The sequence below is a fragment of the Passer domesticus genome, chromosome 29 (genome assembly GCF_036417665.1).
Source record: "Passer domesticus isolate bPasDom1 chromosome 29, bPasDom1.hap1, whole genome shotgun sequence".
Taxonomy (NCBI): domain Eukaryota; kingdom Metazoa; phylum Chordata; class Aves; order Passeriformes; family Passeridae; genus Passer; species Passer domesticus.
The window spans coordinates 264547-291065 of NC_087502.1; the positions used below are offsets into that span (position 1 = coordinate 264547).

Consider the following 26519-nt stretch of genomic DNA (forward strand, 5'->3'; position numbering starts at 1 on the left):
GTTTTTGTTCAAGGACCTGGTTACACTGGGTGGGTAATGCAGAAAAACCCGTTGTGTACCACAGAGAAACCTGTACTTAAGTGAGAACTGTGTGTAAGGTTTCATTGTAACACAGATGGAAATAGAATAAGGGGTGGATAATGTCCTGGATCGCCAAACAAATTGTATTCTATGTGCCATCTGTATGGCAGTTGTCTTCTTTTAAATGGGCAGTTTTCCTTATCTCTTCCACAACCAATCCTCCCTCTGGGGAGACATCTGCTGTTAATGGGCTATTTAATTTTCCCCCATGACTGATAAAAATTACATCATCCCATTGTGAGATGCTCTGCCCAGAGGGAGGAGCCAAGCCATTCCTACCTGGATATAATCTGAGATTTTAGGACATCAGGGCATACTTTTCCACGGGATTCTCAGAGGAATACCAGGCCCATCTACACCACCACTGGATCTTCAGAGGAAGACTACACCTTTCTACAGGATCATTGCTCCAACAGAACCACACCTCTCTGCAGGAGGACTACAGACACCATTTGAATTGGACTGCTATCAAAACCCTGACCCAGAGGGTGTCAGGTAGTCTTCAGACTCTGTCAGTGTTGTTTTGTATTACTGCATTGTTTATTTTATTTTTTTTTCTTCCCTAATTAAGAACTGCTGTTCCTGCTCCCATATCTTTGCCTGAGAGCCCACCTTAATTTCAACAGTTCAGAGGGCGGGGATTTACATTTTCTATTTTAGGGGAGGCTCCTGCCTTCCTTAGCAGACACCTGTCTTTTCAAACCAAGAGAAGGGGAAGGTTTCAAAACTCCAGTTATGAACCAAATAAAGTTTGAAGGAACAAATAAAATAGGAATTGGAGATGTTCTATTAGTTCCAGAAGCAGGGTGAAATTTATTAGGACAGGATTCACAGGTGCAATTTAGCATTGCAATGGCTCCCAGAGAAAGGGAAAATGATGGTTAACCTTCTCCAGTTAAGGGAAAAAGATGAGGAGAAAATTCATGAGATGGTGTGGGCAAAACCGAAAAACCAAGGTAAATTAAACATGAAACCTATAGTAATAAAAATAGTTAATGAGAACCATCCAGTTCAGGTAGGACAATACCCACTCTCCCTGGAAGGGAGACAAGGACTTCAGCCAGTAATCCAGGACCTACTTGAGGAGGGGACCTTAGACATGAATGTTCCCCCATAATACACCCATATTACCAGTAAAGAAATCAGATAGAACTTACAGCCTTGTCCAAGATTTGAGAGAATGAACAGAAGAACTGTGAATCGATAACCAGTAGTGCTTAACCTCTATACAGCACACTAGTGGTTCAGGGTGATAGACCTAAAGATGGTTTTTGGGCATGCCCACCAACAGAGGAAAGTGGGTTATATTTACCTTTGAAGGGAGGACCCCGATGCCGGGAAGAAGCAACAGCTTCGATGGGCTAGGTACCCCAAGGGTTTTCCCAATCCCCAAACATCTTTGGTCAAGCCCTAGGAGAAGTACTAAGGCTCTTCTCCATTAAACCCGAGATAAAGCTCATCCAATATGTAAATTATCTGCTTCTTTCAGGACAGGAAGAAAAAGAAGCTTGGGAATCCACCATAGTGTTGCTAAATTTCCTGGGGAACCAGGGACTTTGGGTAACAAAAGGGAAACTCCAGTTTGTAGAGAAGGAAGTAAAATACGTAGCACATGTGATTTGTCAAGGCAGCTGGTGGCTGAACCATAAGAGAATTACAGGGGTAGTCTCACTCCCACGGCCAAGAACTAAGAGGGAAGTCAGAAGGTTTTTAGGCCTGTTGGGATATTGTAGGCTATGGATTGAAGGATACACGCAGGCCATCCAGTTCTTGTATGAAAAGTTAGTTGAAGAAGAGATTAGGTGGGAAAAAGATGAACAAAAGTTTGAAGCTTTAAGCAAAAATTAGTCAGTGCACCAGCACTGAGTCTTCCTGCCTTAGTCAAACCCTTCTATTGTTTGTGGATATAGAAAAAGGGGTAGCACATGGAGTGTTAGCCCAGGACTGGGGAGGATCCAGGAAACCAGTGGCCCATTTATCAAAATTACTAGACCCTGTCAGCCAGGAGTGGCCAATCTGCATTCAGGAGATGGCAGTGCCCTACTCATAGCAGAAAGCAAAAAAATAACCTTTTGGGGGAAAATTGAAGATATATATCCCAAACTCAGTAAGGAGTATCCTGAGCTAAAAGGCTGAGAAATGGCTCACTGATTCCCAAGTGCTAAAGTATGAAGCCATCTTAATAGATAATGGTTTAGAGCTAATCGTGAATAACCAACTCAACCCTGCCCAGTTTTTGTATGGAGAACCAGATGAGAAACTAATACATAATTGCCTAGAGGTTATAAACTATCAAAGTGAAGTAAGAGAAGACCTAACAGATTAACCACTCCAAGGTGGAAAACAATTGTACATCCATGGATCTTCACAGGTAATAAAGGGGCACAGGGTGTTGGGGTACGCTATAGTGGATGAAGAGTTGGAAGCCATAGAAAAGGGAGAGTTAGCTTCCAACTGGTCAGCCCAAGCTTGTGAGCTATATGCCCTAAAATGAGCTCTGGAAGTATTAGCACAGAAAAGGGGAACAATATATACAGGACTCAAAATACACTTTTGGAGTGGTGCATACCATTGGAAAAATTTGGGAAGAAAGGGGGCTATTCAATTCAAAGGGAAAGGGACTGGTTCACAAAAAACTTGTTTTAGAAGTGTTAGAAACCTTACAATTACCAGAGGAAGTAGTGGTAGTGTATGTTAAAGGACATCAGAAAGGGGCGACTCAGGAGGCGTGAGGGAACAATTTAGCAGATTTAGAAGCTAAAAATGCAACTGAATCAGAGACAGAAAATTAATAATAGTATTAACATAACACCCATGAGAGAAATGCAAAAAGTCTCTGTATTCAGTGGGGCAGAAGAGGAAGAACTCCTTAAAATAAGAGACAAGAAAGATAACAAAGGCAAGGGGAAATTAGCAGATGGAAGGCAAATAATAATAAATCCCTTGCCAAGAAAATACTGGAAGGCATACATGGAACAACACATTGGGGTACACAAGCGCTAAGTGATCAATTTCTAAGGGACTGGGGCTGCATATGAATTTTCAGAATTGCTAAGCAAGTAACTGAATGGTGTACGATATGTCAACAAGTGAATAAGAAAATCATAAGGAAAACACCCAGGGAAGGGTGAGAACTAGCCTTACAGCCCTTTCCAAACATCCAAGTAGACTTTACCGAGCTTCCCCAGGTACAATGGTGGAAATTTTTGCCAGTGATAGTAGATCCCTTGACTCACTGGGTAGAGGTGGTACCCATTGTTAAAGCCAATGCAAATGTTGTGAGTAAAACACTTCTAGAATCAATCATTCCCTGATATGGGATGGTAAACAGGATTGATTCAGATTGGGGAACTCATTCACATCAAAGATATTGCAGAAAGTTGCTGAAGCCCTGGGAATGAAATGGGAATTCCACACTCCGTGGCATCCACAGAGTTCCAGTCAGGTTGAGAGAATGAGTCAAATTCTTAAAAGAGGTGTAGTTAAGCTAATGATTGAAACCCAAATGTCATGGATGAAATGTTTCCCTTTGGCATTATTAAGAATTAGAACCCAACCCCAGTCAGATCCGGGGGTCTCACCCTATGAAATGATGTTTGGGTTACCCTTCCTGACCTCACCTCAGAAGGTTGCCACCTATGAGGAAGGGGAAACCAATGCCAAGAAATATGGTATGTCTATAGCACAAACCTTAGAAAGGCTAAAACACAAAGGGGCAATTCCTCTAACTACCACCCTGGATTTCAGAATCTATAATATTAATCCTGGGGATTGGGTGATGATCAAGTCATGGAGAGGTGAGCCTCTAACTCCTCAGTGGGAAGGTCCCTTTCAGGTACGGCTCACTACTGAATCAGCTGTGGGAACTGCAGAACGGGGACGGACTCATGCCAACAGAGTCAAAGGCCCAGTAGAAGACTCCAAAGAGTGGACTTTAATATCCAGGCCAGGTGAAACGAGATTGACTCTCAAGCAGAGAGTTAAAGAAAACCAGAAAAACACCAAGACGCCCAAAAAGTAGAGTTCAGGCTTCCACCAAGCAGCTTGAGAACTGTTTTCCTGTTTAATGGGTGAGAATTACCAGCATCTGTTGAGGGGAAGTACACAAGGGATCATAAAAAGTAATGGGGCAGCTTCTTTGAGAAAATAAGACAAAGGAAAGAGGGCAAGACTGAGTTGGCCCCTTTGTTTTCTACCAAGAAGGCTCCATAGCCCTACTGCGGGTAGCAACCCCATAGGCATGGTAAGGTACAGACAAAAGGCCATACCAGACCTCTATAATTCTTCAATTGTATTTTAATACAACAGGGACTAGAGGGCAAGACCGAGTTGGCCTCTGTACTCATCCCTAAGATACAACAACTATTGGTAGCAACCCCATAGGCATGGTAGATGGGAGTCAAAGCCATACTGGACCTCTGTGATGCCCTTTTGTCCATTCCAAAGAAGTCTAAGGAAAACCTGGGATTTTTTTCTCGTGTTCCCACTGTCTTTGCCCACATCAACAGATGCTGGTATGACTCATTCAAGAGAAAGAGAATTTTTTTTACTTAATTTTTCAAGCAAATGACTTCTAGAAAAAGAAAAGGGGGGTTTGTTATAGATGAGTAATCCTATGGTTGCCTCTCACAATTAAGGGGCCAATATTAAAAGTATTTTAAGAGAAGTTTGGTAGATGTATAGTTATGTTTCCCCTCCCTCTTGCATTATTGTCATGGGATAGCCTAGTCAGGGCATTGGGGAAGGTGAGCTTGTTACCATGGCAGCACTTGACCTCCAATCAAGATGTGAGAAAGTGATCTCCACCACTGGACAGCAAAGAGGGAGTTGATTGACAGGACTTTGGGAGGGGCCACAGGTATAAAAGGCAGAACGTGGTGATTGTGTCCTTAGTTCCTGGCGCTGTATTTTTTTCCTTATTCAGTCTTCTGTTCTATTTTGACAATGTTTTAATAAATATTTTAAAGTCTTTGAAATTCAGCATTCTTTCTGACACAACCAAAAAGACCATGTGACATTGTGGGGCCCCATGGAACCAAATATCCATTGTGACACAACAGAACCTCACAGAACCAAGGATCCATGGTGACACAAGAAAGCCTCGTCAAACAAGGGAGTCCAAAGGTATAAAACATTCCTTGTGTATCTCTGCCTTGGGGAAGAGGAACCTCCTTGGAGGCAACTTGGGCTCGGAACATGCTCACGGAGGGTGTCTGTTTTCAACGGGGAAATTCAGAGTTTTAGATTACTTCAAAAAAAGAAAAAGAAGAAAAACATGGTTTCCTGGAGTGCAGCCAGTTCTCCAAGCAAAGCAGGTCCCAGGTGAGTGAGGAGAGAGAGAATGCGGTTGGGGAATGTGGAGCAAAGTTGTCCACACTGGGTCAGAGCTCAAGACACAGCTTCTCTGAGCAGGTCAGACCTCCTTAGGAGAGTCCCTAGATCAGTATCAGTCACTGAATGCTTCAATCACACTTCTCTAAAGAGAGTGCTAATAAAATACACCCTTTAAAATAGAAATGCATATTTCATAGAAGGTCTTTGAAATATTTCTCCATAACTGCAGCAGGAAACCTTCCTGATCAATTGCTCTAGACCAGAGGGAAATCAAGTCAGAGCCATGGTTTGTCAGGACTTCTTGATCCTAATGAGCCTCATGATACTTTTGGAGCTGAGCCCTTGAACCTCAAGGCCTGAGAGGAGATTGCACAAACCTTTCCAGGAGTCAAAGTCAGAAGAAAAACCCCAAAGTGTCTGAAAGCATGAATGGGTCCCACTGAGGTCCATCCCCAGCACAGGCTCCTCATGGACTCCTTGGAGGAGAGAATTGGAGGCCAGGATGGCATAAAAACTTCTAAAAGACTCAGGGTGGAAAGGAAAATTCAAAGTACTTTAAAAATCTTGAGTATCTCAAAGTATGAATGAGCCCCACTGAGTGTCAGTGCAAAGCTCACAGGGGACTTGTTAAAGTAGATAATTGGGGCCATGATTGCACAGACATCTCCCAGAGTCTGTATCAAAAGTGAAACACCAAGTACCTTAAAATAACTGAAGTACTCTGAAGCATTAATGAGCCCCACTGAGTGTTGTTACTGACAAGCCTCTCCAGGGACTAATTACAGCAGATAATTGGAGGCCATGATTGCACAAACCTCTCAGAGACTCCAAGGCAAAAGCAAAACCCAAAGACCTTTCATAAACTTGCAGTCCCTGGGAGCATTCAGGAACCCCCAGGGCCATTCCTGAGCAAGGCTCCCCAGGGACTCCTTCCAGCAGATCCTTGAGGCCACTGGGATGTGGGCTAGGGGGGGATGCTGAGGGCAGGACAAGGGGCTGACAGTGCCCAGCCTGGCTGGGACTGTGCCAGGAGGCCCCAGTACCTCAGGACAAGTGTCTCCTCCCAGCCCTTGGTGGTACAGACCCTGCTGCTGAGCTCCAGGGCACCAAGACTTGGCTTCTCTTTGTCCGCACCTGTCATCAGTGCCTCCAGTTCTCTGCTCTGCCTGGGGCCTGGGGACACTTTCTCAGTTGTGTCCCTCAGTGGGACTTATTAAAAGACCAAGAAACTTTGGAGCTGGATTGTGACTTGGAGTTCTGGAGAGGTTTCTTCAGCTGCCTCTCAGGGACTGATGTTCAGGGCCTCAGCACAAAGCCCCAGAGGGTCATTAAAGTCCTTGTGCTATGTCTGTGCTGCTGAGCTGGGCTGGGCTCCTGGCACAGAGGCAGCTCCTGGCAACCAAGAAGAGCTTCAAAAGCACATTTCTCTTGATGAGCAGCTCTTCTGCCAGCCCAGCAGGGCTGGGCCACTGCCTGCAGCCAGCCCGGGCACAGCCCAGAGGCACAGAGAGCTTCAATCAGTCAGGGCTGGGAAGGTGCTGAGAAGTGCCTGGGGCAGAATCACTGCCAGCCCTTGGCACAGGAACCTCTGGCTGCAGGACAATGCAGCTGCAGCTCCTGGAGCCATCTCCTAAAGCTGGGGCATCCCATTGCCCACAGACTCTGTGAGTACAACTCTGAGTATTTCTGGTGCAGGGGTGGTGAAATTCTCATGAAGCTCTGACAAGCTGAGGGGTTCTGGTCAGTCATAGAATATTTGTAAGACAAGGGTTCTGATAAATATGAGGAAATTTGCTAAGATATTCTATTCTGTTTCCTACTATTGGAGAATGGCATGGAGTGAGGATAAATAAAAAAGGTTGATTATGAATTATTAATTACTAATTTTGACATGTGCCTGAGACATCTGAACTGTTACTTCTAGTGATCAATAGGTTCACAGGAAATCCCTAATATGATTTCAGCTGCTCTGCCCGTGGACAACACCAGCATCACCTTTGCTGGACCCATCAGGCTCAGTCTGAGCTGTCCTTTCTCCAAGCTGCAAACAGAACCTGGCCCCAGCCAGTGCCCTGCAAACAGGCAGGGTTCTGTAGGGCCAAGGAGAGTGCACAGAGATTTGGGGTCTGTGAGTGCTGGCAGGGAGAGATGAGGCACCGGGAAACACCTGTAGGAGGAAAATCTCCAGGAAGCAGAGAGAAGATCAGGGAAGGAGAGAAAACAAAACCCAGAAATGCTGTGGCAAGGAGAGCTTAGAGATCTCCACAGGATCCCTTCCAGTGCAGCCCCTCCCTCTGAACAAGCCCTCTCCCTCCTGTCCCCCAGCCAAGCCTCTGCCCTCAGGGCCGGGGCTCCAAGGCGTGAAGCCCCTCCTGTGCAGGCAGAGCTGCAGCAGAGCCGTGGGGCAGCTCTGCAGCCCCGGGCCCAGTTCCCTCTGCAGAGCACAGGGCTGGGAGCAGCTGCCCGGCCCTGGGGGCTCTGGGAGGGGGCACAGCTGGCTCAGGGTGACGCTGTGCCCAGTGCCCGGCTCTGGGCAATGCTGTCAGTGCAGCCAGGCAAGGAGCTGCATCTCCCTTCATCCAATGCCATCCTAAGGACACTTGGAAATCCCTCTGAGATTTCAGTCCAAGCTGGGAGCTTCATCCCAGGGTGCAAACCTGTCCCAGAGCATCTCTGAGTGATAAGATCCATGGGGAAAGCCAGAGGTGTTCTGACACTGAAAATGCCGTTGTGTTGGTGAAATGTGCAACGTGAGTACTGGGCTGTTGGGAAGGATGAAAGTTTCACAAGAAAGTCTCACACATATGTATGCTTGGCAGGAAGATTTTGGCATGTAGAATCTGAAGAAGGAATAGAAATGAAAGCATGTTTTGATATAGAAGAAAAGAATTGCTGAGCCAGTCTTACTGGATAACCAAGGAGGCAAAGGGTATGTTAGTTAGAAGGGGGTTTTTATCACTTAGAGCAAAGGATAAACCCACCTCAAACAAGATGTTTTTACCAAAAAAAAAAGATTGCACAGGCAAACAAGTCAGCAGATGTTGCAAGATGAAAACGGCCTCTGAATTTTCCACTGCAAGAACCTCTAGCTTCAACTGTAATGTACTACTTTTAGTGATTGGAGAATAGTAACATAAATATGACAAGTATAGTAGTTATGATAGGCTATAGGTAAAACTTAAGGTATAGATTGGTTCTACTGTATTAAGATGCTCAGCAAAGTATATCATGCATTTGTAACCTAAACCAAGGGTCCCCAGGCCTGCTTCCAGCTGGAGCTGACAGCTGTAGGCACAGGCTCTGTCACCCACGACCTGGACTGCTGTAACGTCTTGGATGTAATAAACTGCATTTTGAAGAGACGCCTGGAGTCCCATATCCTTCATTTCAGCTCTCACAGTCTGGTGTTTCTGGGAACTGCCCATGCCCAGATCCAGAAGTTTCCCTGTTCTGGTGCAACCCAAGTCCAGCAATTTGCTTGCAAAGAAAACCAAAATCTGGCAATTTTCCATTGCTGACTTTGTCATTGCCCAGACCTGGAGTTTCCCAGCACTGCCAGTGCCCAGATCCAGCAATTTCCTCGTTGCGGCACAGCCCAAGTCCAGCAATTTGCTGGCACAGAAATCCAAAACCCAGCAACTTGCTGGTACTGGGTCTGGCACCTCCCACATCTTGTGTTTGCTGTGCCAATAGCCAGATTTGGAAATTTTCTGGTGCCAGCAGAGCCCAAATCTGACAGATTTCTGTCACTGGCAATGACACGACCCAGATCTGGTGTTTGCTGGCAGTTCCAGCACCTACATCTGAAAACTTCCTGATGCCGGCACAGCCCAGGTTCAGTGGTTTGCTGGCACAGAAAGCCAAAATTTGTAAATTTCCAGGTTCTGGCTGCAGCACTATCCCGATCTGGTGTTTGCTGGAACCTCTTGTGAGCATCTGTCCAAAATTTCCCTCATTCTTTGCCTCTCGATCGCCATGAAAGTCGAGACCACTGGGCAAATGAGAAGATCCTGTTCTGAAAATCCAGCTCTGACTGGTCCACCAAGCCAAACTACAGGTGTGTTTGCTCACCCCATGGAACACTGCACCCGAGAAGGGCCACTGTGCCATTCTTCACCTGCATCACTTAGCAATGCTGAGCCTGGAATTTCTCCACCCTCCTGACTTGGCTGGACTTTCTCTCTGGAATTACCTTCTCGATGGTCACCACAAAAAGATCCTCCGTTCACCATACATCAACCACCATGACAGATGGACTGAGATGGGAGAAGGTTCTCACCTCAAGGACTGAGACATGCGACCCCTATATGGAAAAGCTCCCCCTTCTTCCCCAAAAGACTGAGACTGAAATCCCTACTGCAGGGAGGAGGTGGGGGGCGGGGCAAGGTGTGTGTGGGGAAGGCCAGGTAACCAAAGCAAGTTTGCAAGTGACCACTGGACCAAGAAGACAATGGTTCTTGCCTACTGCTGATGGACTTTCTGTACGATGCCTGAAATGTGTCCCCTTCCCCCAATCAAAAAAGACTATAAAAGAGGTTAGAGCTAACTTGTACCCTTGAGATCTCCCCTGACGTGCATGTGACAGGCTCCGTCGACTGGACTTTGAAGGATCCCGTCATCCACACGTCTGGTAGCTATACCCCTCCTTTCTTTTCCTTCCCTCTTCTTCCTTATTCTTTCCCTTCTCTTCATTCCCCTTCTCCCTAAAGCATCTTTGCTGTGGTTATTCAATATAAGTACATTTGTTTTGATTTTTACTGCAAAACCCCCTTGTCGTGTCAGTTTTTGCACCCTGACATCAGTGAAAAGAACCTTTACGATTCTCGTCCTTAGGACAAGTCATGTCAGTGCGCGAGCGCACCGATGCCTGGCCCGCCGGCAAACGCCCTGCCAACCCTGACCACCCCCGCTCTTTCACCGCTCCGACCCGCGGGAGCAGCATCGCAGATGCAACAGTGGCGGCATGGCAGCAATGGCGCCAGCGGCAGGCAACATCACGGCCCGGTGGCACCTGGGGCCGAGCAGGCTCTCGTATCACCTTTCATCTCTCTCTCACTTCTCAAGGACCATGTTTTGTCTCCCTTTCTTGTCCCCTCTCAGGATCATCTTTCATCTCCCTCTGTCTCACCTCTCAGGATTATCCTTTTGGTCTCCCTCTCTCTCTCGCCTCTCAGGACTGTCCTTTTGTCTCCACGTCTCTCTCGCCTCTCAGGATTGGTCTTTCACCTCTCAAACTGTTCTCACTTCCCTGGGCAGGACGGGAACCAGGAACGAAGCCACATGACTCATCCCAGTTAGGTGGCACTTTCTTCATCCTGGCGACCGCATGCACGGCCACCCTTCTCCACCTCGGACACAGGCACAGAGAGTCAAGCCTGCGGGGATGCAGCCTGTCACCTCTCTCCCGTAGTACAGACAGACGAGTCCAAGGCCACGGATGCCTCCAAGAGAACCGATGGAAATTGACCGGGAAGGAGCACCGCCACAGGCTGCCTCCTAGCATGATGTAGCTGGAGGCGGCCAAAAACAGCGACCCCTTGGTGAACTTCCAGAGCTGGCTGTGACAACCTGGCACCTGCCGGAATTTGACTAAGTCCCTCCAGAGTGAGGTACACCTGTATCCCCCGTCAGCGCCCGCCACCTGAGTGCCACGCCGAGCCTCAGCAGGCCTGGAGTCGGGTAGACCTCTGTCCCCCCAGAGCCAGGGTAGACGTGTTGTCCCTCTGGAACTGGGGTAAACCTGGTGTCCCTCCCTAAAGCTGGGGTACACCTGTTGTCCACTTCTGAAGCTAGGGTAGACCTGTTGTCCCCCCAGAGCTGGGGCAGACCTGTTGTCCACCCTTGAAGCCATGGTAGACCTGTTGTTCTCTCTGGAGCTAGGGTAGATCTGGTGTCCCCCTGGAGCCAGAGAAAACCTGTTGTTCCCCGGTCGCTGCCCAGCAGCCGGGTGCCCTGCTGGCCCCAGCAAGCCCACAGCTGGGGGAAGCTCATAGCTTCGTAATGCCCCGGAGCCAGATGGCTGTATTAGTCCTGTCCCACCCAATGAAGCCCCCCCCCACCCACTTTCAAGACCAATTCATATTTTTGATGTTTTGGGGGTTTTGGTAGAGGTTGGGGTTTTTTTGGTTTTTTTGTTTGTTTTTTTGGGGGGGGTGGGTGGGGTCTTGTGGTTCAGTTGGTGAGTTGGGGTTTTTTTTGGTGTTTCTTTGGGGGGTTTTTTGGTTTTTATCATTTGGTTTGGTTGTGTTTCTGCCACACCCCCCTGCCCGCACCCCCCGCCGTGACTCAGCCCGCCCCGCCCTGCCCACCGGTAGAGGCGGCAGTGGCAGGGCCACTTTCAGACAGGTTCTTTCACAGTCCACAGGGGTCTTCAGCACTCAGCATAGCTCTGGAGGGCGGGGGGGGATCGGTGGCAAGGCGCCTGGGACTGGCACGAAGCCAGCACCCCTTGTCCGCACAAAGAGTGAGAGACAGACATAGTGACACACACCCACTCCACGCACTCACACCCCAACGCCGCTCTCTCAGACCACCACACCGCCCCGCACGCACGCACACACGGACAACTGGCCCCCTCCACGCCCGCCACGCACACATGCATGCCTGCCCGTGTGCTTGCGCACTCTCGCATGCCCTCTCTCCTCGCCCTGCCCTCGTCCCCACGACTGCCCTTGCCCCTGCCCTGTCCATCACAGACGCCTGCCCAACGACAATGGTTGGGGGTGCCCCACCCTCCCCCATCAGCGTCCCTGGCGCCACCTCCAGACTTTTCCCACCCCGTCCAGGCTCCCATCAGCCAGTTCACACAGCAGCAGCGGCGGAAGGTGAGGAGCTGGCCGACACCAAGGGAGCCAGGACCTTCGGCCAGCAGGTGAGAGCCTGCTCCAGAAGTGGGGGGGAGGGCGGGGGGGTGGTGGTGGGATGCATAGCGCGCTGTCCCTTTTTCCAAGAAGCTTTCTGTTTGTCTCTCGCTGAGCCTTTTGGTTTGATGGCGTTCCTTCCTTCCCTCCTGCTCACCCCTGGCCCAGCCTGCGGCAGGACGGCAGCAGGCAGAGTGGCTGAAGGGAGAGACCGATGCGGAAATCAAGCTGGGATCCGGGCTGCCGTCGCTCAGGGCGCGGGGCGGCAGCAGTGCCGCCAGCGCCTAAAGGCTCTCTCCTTCCCTCTCAGTTGGGGCAGCGGGCTGTCAGCAGGATGTCTGCGGGGGCATGCACCCAGGTGGCAGCATAAGTCAGCCACCTTCACCCCCCAGCTTTCAGGGGCACAGGGCGGATGCAAGTATGGTGTATGCCCCTGGAGCGGGCACAACCCTGCCAGATGTGCGGGCCACCCGCCTCGCACAGGCTCACGGGCCTGGACCGGGCCACGGGGGGCTGTGCGTCTGATTGAGGACGGCCAGTCCACCCGAGGGATCGGCTGCCAGCAGGTGGAGGCCAACCAGGGACAGCAGGTCTACCCACAGCAGGCGAGACAGCTGGTAGGCTAAGGCTGGTCGCAGACAACAGATCTACCCCGGGGCCCGAAGAACGATCGCGGACAACAGGTCTACCCAAGAGCTATGGGCCAAGACCAGTCCCCAACAACAGGTCTACCCAGAGAGCTCTGCCCGGGCACTCCAGGGAAAGGCAGTAGCGCTCGGCAGCGGCCCCAGCCCGCGGGAATTGCCCCAGTGCATCGGGACAAAATCCTGCCCCGGAGGAGGCCCTTGGAACGCCCGCCTGCGGCTCCTCCGTGCCCCAGAGAGCCCAGCAGCTGCCCCGCTGTCGCAGCTGCGGCTCTGGAGCAGGGAGGCTCTGCGGACCCCCGGGCTGTGCCCCCTCCCAGCCCCGCTGCTGATGCTCGGCCCGGGCTCTCTCGCTGCTCCGGCTCCCGCAGAGCCCGCTGTGACCGGCACCGAGTGCCCGGCCCCGCAGGGCCCCAAGCCCTGCCCAGCCAAGGGTCAGTGTCCATCGCTGACCCAGGCCGGGGCTCCAGCCACTGCCCGCCCCCGGCACAACCCGCAGCTCCCAGCGCAGCTCCCTCCAGCCGGGCACTGACGCTCCCAACCAGGCAGAACATTCCGTTCCTGGGATCTCTGTTATCTCTGCTACATGTGCATAACCAGCTGCTGCTGAGGCAGTCCTAGCTCCCACTGAAGCCTTCCCACACAAAATGCTACATTCAGGTCTGACACACCATTAAGAAATCCAAGAGAAAAAGAGTCAGCTGACTACAGAGTCTTGAAAAATTTGAGAACATTTTGTTATAAAATCACAAATATTAACAGAAGCTGAGAAAGTCAAGAATGTTAGAAAACAAGCTTCCAGCACTGGGACTAGAAGAGCTCAGACAATGCATTTGATTGGAAGGAGACCTCTCTTTCTGACATGTGAGCAATGCCATGGAATTTCCCAAATCAGGGAAATAGGAAGCCCTGGCAGCAGCAGCTTCATACACATCAACAACACAGAACAGGGCAGGGCAAGAGGCTGCCAAAACTGTAACTTCTACTTGCAATGAAGAACCTTTGTTCCCAGTTCTAATAGTAGAACTATTAATATAGAGTCAAAAATACTAAAACTACCAGTAATAACAACTGTACTATTAATAGCAAAAATAGAGATAATTGAATAAGAATTAATAATGGTAATAAAAACCCTAAAATACTTACACTAGGTTTGCATGGCCAGGCTTTGGTAATAGAGGGTCTCTAGGAGCACCTTCTGAGAGAGGATGCTGGAGGCAGCTGCTCCTCCATGTCCCACAGAGTCAATTCCAACCGGCTCCAGGATGGACCAGCCACCGACCAAGGCTGGGCCAGTTAGAAATGGTGGTAACACCTTTGGGAAAAAAGTTTTAAGAAAAAGAAAATGGGCAATTGTGTAGCTGTAACTGTGAGCAGGGAAGAGCAGGGTGAGAACATGTGAAAGGAACAACTCTGCACACCCCAGGGCAGGGCAGGACAGGGCAGGAGGAGGGGTAGGAGCTGCTCCAGGTGTGGAGCTGATTGCCTGAGATTCCCTGGAGCAGTCCCGGGGGAGGCAGCCGGGTCCTGCAGCCCATGGAGGGCAGGGAGAGCAGAGATGCACCTGCAGCGCCTGGAGGAGCCCATGCCAGAGCAGGGGGTGCCTGAGTGGGGCTGTGACCCCACAAGAAACCTGTGCTGGAACAGGGACCTGGCAGGGACCTGAAAACCCCTGGAGAGAGGAGCCCAGGCTGGAGCAGGAGCCTGGCAGGACTTGTGAGCCCGTGGGAGAGTGAGCCACGCTGCAGCAGTTTGTGAAGAGCTGCTGTCCGTGAGATGAACTCACCTGGGAGAAGTTCATGGAGAAGTGTCTGGGGGAGGGACCCCTGGCACAGCAGGGAATGACTCCTCTCCCCGAGCAGCAGGAGAAACAAGGGGTGATGAACTGAGCAGAACCCCCATTGCCTATCTCCCTGCACCCACTGGGGGAGGAGGCAGAGCTGGGAAGGAGGGAGAGATGGGCAGGTGTTCTTAAAGCTTTATTTTACTTCTCACTATCCTACTTTGATTTTGATAGCAATAAATTCAATTAATATCTGTAATTTCAAAAATCTTTTTGCCCATGATGACATTTGCTGAGTGATCTGTCCCAGTCCTTTACTCAAGCCATGAAGCCTTCATTCTCTTTTCTCTCTCCTGTCCATCTCTGGAATGGAGTGAGAGAGCAGCCTTGGTGGGTGCCAGGCATCTAGGCAGGGTGAAGAGACAACACTTCTTTCCTTCATTCTTTCTTTCCTTCCAGAGGCCACCATGAAGAGGTTGAGAGGAGCTGTGATGGAGGGAGTGAAGGTGGCGGGGAGTAGCAGGGACAGGAGGCACAGGGATGTGGGACAGGGATCAGAGGGCCCCGGGCAGCTGTCAGGGGGCAAGGCGTGTCCCCCTGTGTCAGAACCCAGGACATTTCTCTGGATGCCCTGGATGTCTCAAAGCCCTGGCAGGGGCTTGGAGACCCTGGCAGGAAGCCAAAGACACCTGGGAACTCTATCTCAACCCATGGAGCAAATTGCCCACTTTATATGAAGAATTACAGGTCACAAAAGTTTAAGCAGCATAGCAGTAGCAATCACAGGGTGAAGGGAAAAATTCTGGAGCACTGTACAGGGGGGTTTTGAACCTTGTACAGGGGGGTTTGGGATTCTGTACATGGGGGTCAGGCGTTCCAAGATGGAGGGATTTGGGCGTGCCCTGTCCTTCTTTCTTCTCCCTGGCATCCATGTTCCGGATGATGGTGGCATTCACCGATTGGTTTAGAGTAGAAAGTCACTGCCTAACATAGGTGATAGGTATTGGAACATAATTGTAAACATAGTATATGTAGTTTTTAGTATAAAAGACAGCACCAGCCCAAGAGGTGGGGTGTGTGCGTCAGACCGACCTACAGAACAGAATTTGGCAGGCCAGACAGAAAATGTTTGACATAAAGAAATAATAAAGAACCTTGAGAACACCAACAGAGGTACCACCAAGGGAATCCCTGCGAGTGCCCCCAGTGCGGGAAGAGCTCCGTGTGCTGCTCCAACTCCATCCCCCAAGGAAGGATCCACGCTGGGTGATCCCCAGTGACCCCAGTGGGCAGAGCCCTGGTGATCCTTGGTGCCAATGATCCATGTTGGGAAGACACCTGGCTGGGGGCTCCACATCCTCCTGACTCCCCATGGCCTGGATTTTCTTTTCATTTCTCTTTGCCCTTTCAAAACCCTTAAAATCTGAGTAAAAACAGAGACATTGAGCTAAGACAAGGATGGGGACATGGGGGGTCCTGCAGGGGATGTGGGGGATGCTGGGTCTGAGGGACTTGAGGGTTCCTGGGAGGGACCTGGGGCTTACTCAGGGCTTTGGGCACCCCAGGCTGAGCGGCTCCGGCTGCACTGGGAGACCCTGCTGGAGGTTCTGGGGCAGCTGCTCAAGGAGCCCCTGCCCTGGAACTGTCCCCACCTGCCCCCATCCCAACGCCTCGTGTCCCCTGCAGCGGCTGCCCCATTCCCGCTGTCACTCCTGTTCCCTCTGCCCGTTCCCACATCCCCTCTATCATATTCCCGTCCTGCTCCCATCCCACTCCGGACCCCATTCTCTGTACCTGACTTGGATTCCCGGTCCCTGTCCCCAACCCCATTCACATTCCCTGTCCCTGTCCCCGTTCCCATTCCCATTCCCGCTCCCTGTCTCCATTCCCATTCCCATTCCCATTCCCGCTCCCTGTCTCCTCTCACCGGACGCCGCCGCCACCGCTCCGGCTCCCCCCGGCCCTCACGTGACCCTGCAAACCCCGCGCTGCTCCCGCCCACCAATCCCAGCGCGCGATAGCTCCCGTATTTGCATAACTACGCCCTTTGGCCTGGTCCCGCCCCCCGCCGGCTGCAGCCGCGTCCGGGCGCTGTTTGCTCCCAGTTCGCTCCCAGCGCTCCCAGTAAGAGCGGGGCTGGCAGGGACGGCGCTCCCAATTCCTGCCCGGTGCTCTCTCCATCGCTCCCAGCGCTCCCAGTAAGAGCGGGGCTGGCAGGGACGGCGCTCCCAATTCCTGCCCGGCGCTCTCTCCATCGTTCCCAGTGCTCCCAGTATCGCTCCCAGTGCCGGGCAGCCGGGGCCGCTTTGGAACCCCCCGGGCAGAGCGCGGCTGCTTTTGGGTGTCGGCACCGCCCGGGCCGGGCTGGGAGCGGAGCAGGAGCGGGAGGGAGAGGAGGGAGAGGGGAGGGAAAGGAAAGGGAGGGAGAGGATCGAGAGGAAAGGAGGAGCAGGAGCAGGAAGAGGAGGAGCAGCGGGAGGAGCAGCAGCACCAACCCCACGCGGTTCCCCCCCTCAGGCCGCGGCTGCTCCGGCTGCGCCGGCATCGCCCCCCGGAACCGCCGGTGAGCGGGGAGGGGAGCTCGCCCCAAATCCATCGGGGGGCTCCGGCAGGGTTGTTTGGCAGGGCAGGGCATGTTTGGGTCTCGCAGGACCCCAAAGCTGAGCCGGAAATGGCCCCGCAGGGATCTTGGGGGGTCCCATGAGGCGATGGCCGGTACCGGCAGGCAGAGGAGCGATGTTGGGTTTGGGGATCCCCGGGAGAGCCGGGGGGAACGCGGGAGCCCCGGAGTGGGGAGAGCGCCCGGAGCCGGAGGGGAGGGGGAGGCTGGGGATGAGCGGGGTCCGGGCCCCCCGAGGCTGAAGGGGGCAGTGACTTCTCCAGCTGCACTTGGGCAGCGGCACCATCGAACCCAACGCGCTCACCCCTTGTTTCCCCCAAACCAGGATTTCCCATCCCCAAACCGTGGCCGGGTGGAGGAGGAGGCTGTGAGGAAGAGGAAGATGCCCCAGGACACCCAGGCAGGTGAGGAGGAAGTCAGTGCCCCTTTCCCCCTCTCTCCTGCTCCATCTCCCAGCCCAGCATCGCCCCTGGCTGCCCTCTGGCACGGAGGCAAATGCCATCCTCTCCTTGTCCTTCCTCCCCCAGACAAGGAGCTGAGGATGGAGACCAGTGAGAACAAATCCCCGCAGCTGAACCTCGTGGAAGAGGCTGTTTTGAGTGGCTCCATGGTGCAGGAATCCAATGGGGAGGAAAAGCCAGAGACATTCCACATGAGGAGGGTCTGCAACCACAGACTGCAGGGATCAGAGGAGGAAAGACCCACCCTGGGCCACAGATGCGGCCAGAGCTCAGAGCTAGGGGTCCATGAGCTGCTTCACGATGGGGAGAAACCCCAGAGGTGCTCACAATGTGGAAAGAGCTTCAGCCAGAGATCCTACTTGATCCGCCACCAAAGAATCCACACGGGGGAACGGCCCTACGAGTGTGGTAAATGCAGGAAGAGGTTTCAGAGCAGCTCCACGCTCCTCAGGCACCAGCGGATTCACACAGACGAGAGGCCCTTCTGCTGTCCCGACTGTGGGAAGGGCTTTAAGAACCACTCTGCCCGTGTCAGCCACCAGCGCATCCACACCGGGGAGACACCCTACGAGTGTCCCCAGTGTGGGAAGAGCTTCAGGTCAAGCTCCAACCTGATCGTCCACCAGAGGAGCCACACAGGGGAACGGCCCTATGAGTGTGGGGAGTGTGGGAAGAGCTTCAGGTCAAGCTCCAACCTCATCAAACACCGGAGGATGCACACAGGGGAACGGCCCTACGAGTGTGAGCAGTGTGGGAAGAGGTTTCAGACCAACTCTGACCTCCTCAAGCATCAAAAGATTCACACAGGGGAGAGGCCCTTCCGCTGCCAAGACTGTGGGAAGGGCTTCATTGTCAACTCTGACCTCGTCAAGCACCAGCACATCCACACCGGGGAGAGGCCCTACGAGTGTGATAAATGCAGCAAGAGGTTTCAGACCAGCTCCACGCTCCTCAAGCACCAGCGGATTCACACGGATGAGCGGCCCTTCCGCTGCCCCGACTGCGGGAAGGGCTTCAAGCACAACTCCAACCTCGTCAGGCACCGGCGCATCCACACTGGGGAGAAGCCCTACGAGTGCCCCCAGTGTGGGAAAAGCTTCACCCAGAGTTCTAACTTGACCCAGCACCAACGGAGGCACCGGTAAGGGCAGCCCTGCCAGGTGCCCCCAGTGTGGGAAGAGCTCCATGCGCTGCTCCAGCTCCATCCCCCATGGGAGGATCCGCACTGGATGGTCCCCAGTGACTTCGGTGGGCAGAGCCCCAGTGATCTGTGGTGCTGGTGATCCATGTTGGGAAAACACCTGGCTGGGAGCTCCACATCCTCCTGGCTCCCTGTGGGCACCTGGACACATCCACAAACCAACCTCAGAAATCCATTGTACCATTGTAGAGAGCAGCTTTGTCGACTTCTGACCCCAGAAAAATCTCACTTTTTGCATCTTCTGGTGGCATCACGCAACACTGGCTGGCCTTTGAGGTCTTCTCCAACACAAATCCATCCTTTTAATTCTTTCTGGCCCACGGCATCTTCCATAGCCAAATGGGGATGGTCTGGGGCAAAACCCACAATTTTGGAGACAGTGGGCTAGAAACCCTTCCAAAAAAGGTTCTGCCCACCCAGCCAAGCACATGGATGCTCTGCTGGTAGGGACATGAAAATCCTTTTGTTTTGGCTGTGAAAGGAAAAGGTTTCTCTTCATCCCTTTAAGACCCTGAAACGGGGGTAAAAATAAAGATGTTGGACTTAGGCATGGATGGGGAGATGTGGGGGGGCAATGACATGGGTGGGGCCATATGGAGACATGGCCATGGATGGGGACATGAACTGGAACAGCATCAATGCCACCACCTGTGCTACCACAGTGCCACCAGCACCTTCAACTCGGCCACAGTACCACATCCCCACTGTCACCTCTGTAGTGTCCCAGACAAATGTCACCCCCCTCCAGGCCAGGACGAGGAACTTGTTCAGCTGGTGACAAGTGACCCAGAAGCGAGTGACAGCCACCAGGGTGTCCCAGAGCCACTGAGCTCTGGGGACCCCAGCCGCCCCTGGGGACACAGCAAGGGTCAGTGTCACCCGCAGGGTCACGTGGCCCTGCACTGGGTGTCACCGCAGCTGTCCTGGTGCCAGTGTTCTCACAGGTGTGGTGACATTGTTCCCTGATGTGTGCCCTCATAGCATTGTGTCCTCTCCCTCTGTTTGTCTCAATTCCCTGCCATTGCTCTCTGTCACCCCTCTGTGTGTCCCTGTCCCCCATGTGTGTGCCTGTCCCCATCTCTCCTATGTGTCCCTGACCCCTTCTGTGTGTCCCCCTCCCTCCCCCTATGTCCCTGTCCCCTACCCCCAGCAGGCCCAAATTCTCTCAGGTCCCATGGGTGTGTCCTGCAGGGTGTCCCTGTGTCCCTCAAGGTGTCACTGTGTTCCTCAGGATGTCCCCGTGCCCGCTTCTGGTGCTGAACATCTGTGCCTGCCCCACAACAGGCAGGGACATGCCATGACACCCTTTGTCCTTTTGAGTCCTTCCCCCTCCATTTTGCGTCCATTCACCCTGTTTGGGTCCCATATCAAACCACCCCAAAATTCCTCACCTACGATGTCCACACCCCCCAGCACTCAGCCTTGGAGCTGTCTCTGGTGACATGGAGCTGCAGGATCTGCAGGGTGTCCCCAGCTGCCACCTCCAGTGGCTCCCAACATGACAGGTCCTGCATGGTGGCCAGGACTGCAACCCCAAAAATCAGTCAGTGACCCCAAAAATTCATCAGGGATCCCAAAAGCCCCATTAGAGACCCAATCCAAGCGTGCTGCAACAGGTCCCACATGGTGGCCAGTACGGTGACCCCGAAAATTAATTAGGGAACCCAAAAATTCATCAGAGACCCCAAAAACCCCATGAGAATCTCCTGGGACAGGTCCCCCTTGGTAGCCAGGACTGACGATCCCAAAAAACTTCAAAATTCATTAGGGATGCCAAAAACCCATTAGGGATCCCAAAACCCCGTGTTGGGGACAATCCCGGGATGTCCCAGCCCCCTTTCCTGGTATTTCCCATGTCCCCTCCCGCCTTGGGGACATTTGGGGACACCCCCCTCACCCAGGTGTTGCTTCTGGGGGTCCCTGACGAGCTGCAGGGCCTTGGCCAGGCCAATGCTGGTGACAAGGACAGTGTGGGCCAGGGGTGGCCATGGTGTCACCTCCCCCCCTCGAGCAAAGGCTCTTAATGGGATCAGCACTCATGTGGCACCGGGACCAGGGTCAGGATGGGGGGACAAAGGGGAGGCACCCCAGGATGTCCCCAAGATGGCAGGGGGAGAAAGGGGAAACTCCTGCCCTCAGCTGCCTTGGGGAGTGGTGGAGAGTTGGGGACATTCCTGGGGACAGCACAGAGTGTGTGACTGACCACCCTCCCCTTCACCTGGGAACCCTAAATCTGCCCCCATTTCCCATCTCAGGGAACTTTGGGGACCTCAAAATTTGATCCCCCCTCACCCGAGGATCCTAAATTTCCCCCTCCACCCCCAGCATTTCCAGGGGATTTTAGGGGACCCTAAATTTCTCATCCTCTCATGTGAGGATCCCAAATCTGCCCCTTCCCCACTCCAGGGCACTCTAGGGACCCCAAATCTTCCCCTCCCTGAGCAGCCACAGTGAGCTCCAAGCTCTGGGACTGGACAGCAGAACCCCCCAGACTGGGCTCCAAGCTCTGGGACCGAGCACCAGGAACCCACCAAGGACCCCCAGAAGGGGCTCTTGGTGTTCAGGGGTGTTCCCCCTGTCCCAGCTGCTGGGGGTCACACTTGTATTGGGGCTCCCTCATCTACTTGGTCCCCGCCCTCCCCAAGCTGCTGGGAGTCCCAACAATCCAAAAAGCTCCCCCCTTTTCCATCTCCTCACTTAGGGATGCTGGGGGTTTTGGGGTCCCTGGGTCCCTTCTCCCCTTATTCTCTGCTTTGGGGTGCAGGGGCTCCAAGGAGTCCCCCCTGCCCCTCTCCAGGCTGTTGAGGCTCCCACCAATGGCGGCGCTCCCCCCTCTCTGGGCTCCCCACTTTGGGCTCCTGGGGGACACAGGGCTCTGCTCCTCCAGGCTGCCTCTGCCAGCAGCCGCCACCACCACCCCCAATGTCCCCCCAAGGGGCCTTTTCCGCTCAGTTCTGGAGTTCTTCATTCTCCAAACATCCCCCCAAAAAACCCCAAACCCAAGGACCCCCAGGATATCTGGGCCGAGCTCCCCTTCCCAGGGCACCTGCAGGACGGGGGGGTGATGATCCCTCGCGTGGGGGCTGCAAATTCAGGGAGTGCTCGACCTTGTGGTTCCTTCTCCTTTTCCTAATCCTCCTTTGTCCCTCCTCTTCCTCTTCCTCCCACTCCTCCTCTTCCCTCCTCTTCCATCCCTCCTCCTCCTCCTCCCTAAGCCCACCTCCTTCCCCTACTTCCATCCCTTCTGGCTCTGCTCCTTCATCTCTTCTCTTCCCTCCCTCCTCCTCCTCCCGCAGCAGCAGCAGCACCCTCGGTGCCCTGTTCCCGGAGCCCCCACAGCCCGCGGCAGGAGCGGGGATGGAGCCGGCACAGCTTGAGATGGGCAGCACAGGGCTTTTGGCTGTTCCCAGCACTGGGGGCGGGGGAACCTGGCCCAGGAAAAAGGAGAGGGAAACTGGCAAAACTGGGGGCTGCAGATCCAAACTGGGGCTGGCTGGGGACCCTGGCTGGGCACTGCCAGCCCTTGGTGCTCCTCTAGGGAGATCTGGGAGGGGGGAACGCTGAGAGGCCTGCGGGATCCCAGGAGTGGCATCAAGGCAGTGGCTGGGATTGTACTGGGATCATATTGGGATCATACCGGGAGCAGCTGGGCCTATGCCAGGGCAGACTGCAATCACACTGAGGGAGACTGGGATCATACTGGGATGGAGTAGGTGTCGCTCTAGGACACGAAATAAAATGACGTGGACACTGGATTCTCCAAGGTAAAAAAAGAGGGAAAGTTTAATTCTGACTTCTGAAAGTTTAATTTATAGATTTCCAAAAGTGACAGTGGATTGGAGGATGACAGTGCCACCTCTCCAATGACACTGGACAAACCAACAGTCCATCAAATTTCTCCTCCTCCATAAAAGAATGCAAAACAGTAAGTTATTTACATAAAGTGCGTGAGAAAGTTTGTTACAAGAATGTAAACATCAGAAGGCTTAGAAGGAACTTAAAAAAATAGGGCAACATCTGACCCTTTTCCATTAAAAAAAAAAAAAAGAAAAAATGAACAATGTGAAAAAAGAAAAATGAACAATGTTCTGTGTCCATTTGTGGAGGAATCATTGGAGTGATCACTCGCATTGTCTGCATCCAGGTCATCACTCAATGACTCACCCACTTGATGCCTTTCAGGTTGGTCACAGTTTCCATTTTGCCCGTCAGCCGGATTCTGTCTCTGCGGTCGCAGGTCAGGTCGAACACACTTTGAAGGTACCCAGCGTACCCCAGTATCTGTGGATACGCAAGCATACCCACGCCCCGAAGCGATAAGGTCATAGGGACCTTCCCACTGTTTGGTGACTGAATTCCACACCCGAACCTTTGCTCGAGACTGATGTGCCTCGTCTGCAGCCTGCAACAAGAGATGGTGATTCAAAAGGACAAGGTTATTTGAGTTCTGCTGCACCATAAGATGATTGATGGTGTACAATGTTTTTGCCAACCGACTGTGCTGGGTTTCACCCTGCATTCCCCGTTTTTGTTTTTGACGAACCCGCTTCAGAGTACCATGAGCGCGTTCTACAATAGCTTGACCAGTCGGAGAATGAGGGATACCAAACTTGTGTGACACACCCCAGAACTGCAGGAACTGCCGCACCTTTTGCGATGCGTAAGCAGGACCATTGTCGGTTTTCACAGCAGAAGGTATGCCCAGAATGGCAAAGGCCTGCCTCCAGTGGGCAAGGGTTTTTCTCCAGTGTGAGCAGAAGCCCACATCGCAGAGGAGAACGTGTCCACCGTGACATGCACATACTTGAGCCGGCCAAACTCGGCAATCTGTGTGACATCGGTCTGCCAAAGCTCCAAGGCCTTAAGACATCTGGGGTTTACTCCTGCCAGCAAAGGTGCAGCAAGCATGTGACAATCGTCACACGACTCGACAATGTCATGAGCCTCAGTTGGTCCACCCTGATTACCCACCAGAGCAGCCACACAGGAGAACAGCCCTACGAGTGTGGGAAGTGTGGGAAGAGCTTCAGGACGAGCTCTGATCTGATCTACCACCACAGGAGCCACACTGGGGAACGACCCTACAAGTGTGGGCAATGTGGGAAGAGCTTCAGCCACAGCTCCCACCTGATCCGCCACATGGGAATCCACACTGGGGAGCGGCCCTATGAGTGTGGGCAATGTGGGAAGAGCTTCAGTGAGAGCTCCAACCTGATCCGCCACTGGAGAATCCACACGGGAGAACGGCCTTACAAGTGTGAGGAGTGTGGGAAGAGCTTCTGTGAGCGTGCCAACTTGACTGTCCACCAGAGGAGCCACACTGGGAAACGGCCCTATGAGTGTGACAAATGCAGCAAGAGGTTTCAGACCAGCTCCAGTCTCCTCCAGCACCAGCGCATTCACACAGAGGAGAGGCCCTTCCGCTGCCCAGACTGCAGCAAGGGCTTTAGGCACAAGTGCAACCTCGTCACTCACCAGCGCATCCACACCGGGGAGAGGCCCTACGAGTGTCCCCAGTGTGGGAAGAGCTTCTCACAGAGGTCAGCCTTGACCCAACACCAATGCAGCCAGCACTGAGGGAAGCCGTGGGAGTGCCCTGAGTACAGGAACAGCTTTGTGTGCTGCTCCAGCTCCCCAGCTCCATCCCCCACATGAGGATCCATACTGGATGATCCCCAGTGACCCCCGGTGCTGGGGCAGAGCCCCAGTGATCCATGCTGCTGGTGATCCATGTTGGGAAGACACCTGGCTGGGGGCCCCACATTCTCCTGGCTCCCTGTGGGCACCTGGACACATCCACTGACCAACATCAGAAATCCATTGTGGAGAGCAGATTTGTCAACTTCTGACCCCAGAAAAATCTTACTTTTTGTGTCTTTTGATGGCATCAAGTAACACTGGCTGGCCTTTGAGGTCTTCTCCAACATAAATCCATCCTTTTAGTTCTCTCTGGCCCATGGGAATCTTCCACAGCCAAATGGGGTTGGACTGGGGCAAAACCCATTATTCTGGAGGTGGTGGGGTAGAAACCCCTCCAAAAAAAGTTCTGTCCATCCGCCCAAGCATGTGGATGCTCTGCTGGCAGGGACACGTAGATTCTTTTGTTTTGGCCTTCAAACACAAAGGTTTCTGTTCATACCTTTGAAAGCCTGAAACTGGGGTAAAAATAAAGACATTGAACTAAGGCATGGATGAGGACATGTGGTTACACAGCCATGGGTGGGGACCTGAGTTGGAAGTGGCCATGGGGGGACACAGCCACAGATGGTGACATGGAAGGACATGAACATGGATGGGAACATGAACTGGGACAGCATCAATGCCACCACAGTGCCACCAGCACCAGCACCTTCATCTCAGCCATGGTGAAGCGCTGCCTGGTGCAGTTCCTGCCACCATTGTGATGTCCCAGCTGAATGTCACCCCTACCAGGGCAGGATGGGAACTTGTTCAGCTGGTGACAAGTGGCCCAGGAGCAAGTGACAGCCACCAGGGTGTCCCAGGGCCATTGCGCTCAGGGGACTCCAAACACCCCTGGGGACAGAGCAGGGGTCAGTGTCACCCGTGGGGTCATGTGGGCCCATGCTGGGTGTCACCGGAGGCGTCCTGGAGGCAGGGTCCCCACAGGTGTGGTAACATTGTCCCTTGGTGTGTGTCCTGGTGGCATTGTGTCCCTTCCGTTTGTCCCCATCCCCTGCCATGGCTCCCTGTCACCCCTCTGTGTGTCCCTGTGCCCCCTGCGAGTCCCTGTCCCCATCTCCCCCGTTTGTTCTTGTCTCCTTCTGTGTGTCCCAGTCCCTCCCACTATGTCCCTGTTCCCTGCTCCCGCTGGGGCAAAGTCCCCGAGGTCCCTGGCCCAGGGCAGGGTGTCCCTCTGTCCTGCAGGGTGTCCCCCTGTCCCTCAGCATGTTCCCGTGGCTGCTGCTGGTGCTGAGCACAGGTAGGGACACGCCTCAACACCCTGTGACAGCCTGTGACCCCGTGACAACCATTGTCCTATGATTTTGGGTCCTCCCTCCCCCAATTTTGGGCCCTTTCCCCGTGTTTTGGGTCCTTCCCCACCCATTTTGGATCCTTTCCCCCCTATTTTGAGTACTTTCCCCTCTGGTTTGGATCCTTTCCCCCAATTTTTGGAACTCTCCCCTTGCTTCTGGTACATTTTTGCATGCATCCCCCCCACCCAATCCCTTTTCCAGCCCTTAACTCCCCTCACACCTCATCCCCTGTCCCCCCCAGGCATGTCCCCAGATGTCCCCACTGTGCCACATGGACTTGGTGCTCACCATCCTGGACGCCCTCGAGTCCCTGGCCCAGGACTGTGGATCTTCTCTTCCAGGAGATCCAGAGCTGGCCTGGCTTCCAGGGGACACTGGTGGCACTGGGGCTCAGGGTGGGTGGCCTGGTGGGGTTGGTGGGAGGGGGTTTGGGGTCATCTTGGGACTGACCGTGGGTCTTGTCCACTCTGCAGTGAGGAGGGGCCCCAGCCAGGGAGCCTGAGATGGACAGGGGCGGGAAAGGTTGGACATGGGTCCAGA

At 53.2% G+C, this 26519-nt stretch overlaps 3 protein-coding genes across 27 annotated transcripts in view; 2 read left to right on the forward strand and 1 right to left on the reverse strand.

Annotated features, from left to right (window-relative positions):
- The window catches only part of LOC135287403 (zinc finger protein 239-like), a 41009-nt gene extending 18876 nt beyond the window's left edge, over window positions 1-22133 (reverse strand). For 4 of the 24 annotated variants that reach the window (XR_010351092.1, XR_010351091.1, XM_064400754.1 and 1 more), the window contains exons 1-2: window positions 16630-16697; window positions 14066-16125 (exon numbers count right to left, since the gene is read on the reverse strand). The gene's annotated coding sequence lies outside the window, so the exon portion shown is untranslated. Of the gene's footprint in view, window positions 1-4839; window positions 4978-10543; window positions 11142-14065; window positions 16126-16629 lie in introns of those variants that run through there. The other 20 variants (XR_010351101.1, XR_010351100.1, XR_010351099.1 and 17 more) reach the window with 18 other exon arrangements.
- On the forward strand, window positions 16782-19716 carry LOC135287383 (zinc finger protein 239-like). Of its 2 annotated transcripts, none has more exons than XM_064400740.1 (3): window positions 16782-16900; window positions 17648-17726; window positions 17850-19716. In XM_064400740.1, exons 2-3 carry the CDS (start codon window positions 17705-17707, stop codon window positions 18926-18928), a joined length of 1101 nt encoding a protein of 366 aa, XP_064256810.1. In that variant the 5' UTR covers window positions 16782-16900; window positions 17648-17704; the 3' UTR covers window positions 18929-19716. The 2 variants fall into 2 exon arrangements, with proteins under 2 accessions (XP_064256810.1, XP_064256809.1); XM_064400739.1 differs by lacking the exon at window positions 16782-16900 and adding an exon at window positions 17134-17265.
- A 1591-nt stretch (window positions 22134-23724) lies between the features above and the next one.
- Window positions 23725-25168, forward strand: LOC135287412 (zinc finger protein 239-like). Its single transcript, XM_064400771.1, has one exon. The coding sequence runs from the start codon at window positions 23779-23781 to the stop codon at window positions 24559-24561; it is 783 nt and encodes a 260-aa protein (XP_064256841.1). The 5' UTR covers window positions 23725-23778; the 3' UTR covers window positions 24562-25168.
- Window positions 25169-26519: the final 1351 nt, after the last annotated feature.

What these genes read in the sequence shown, in the direction of transcription:
- LOC135287383 (XM_064400740.1), top strand. Translation starts at nt 17,705, where the DNA reads ATGCCCCAGGACACCCAGGCAG. An exon ending in GCCCCAGGACACCCAGGCAG is followed by an intron (nt 17,727 to 17,849) that starts GTGAGGAGGAAG and finishes TTCCTCCCCCAG; the next exon opens with ACAAGGAGCTGAGGATGGAG.
- LOC135287412 (XM_064400771.1), top strand. Translation starts at nt 23,779, where the DNA reads ATGCACATACTTGAGCCGGCCAAACTCGGCAATCTGTGTGACATCGGT.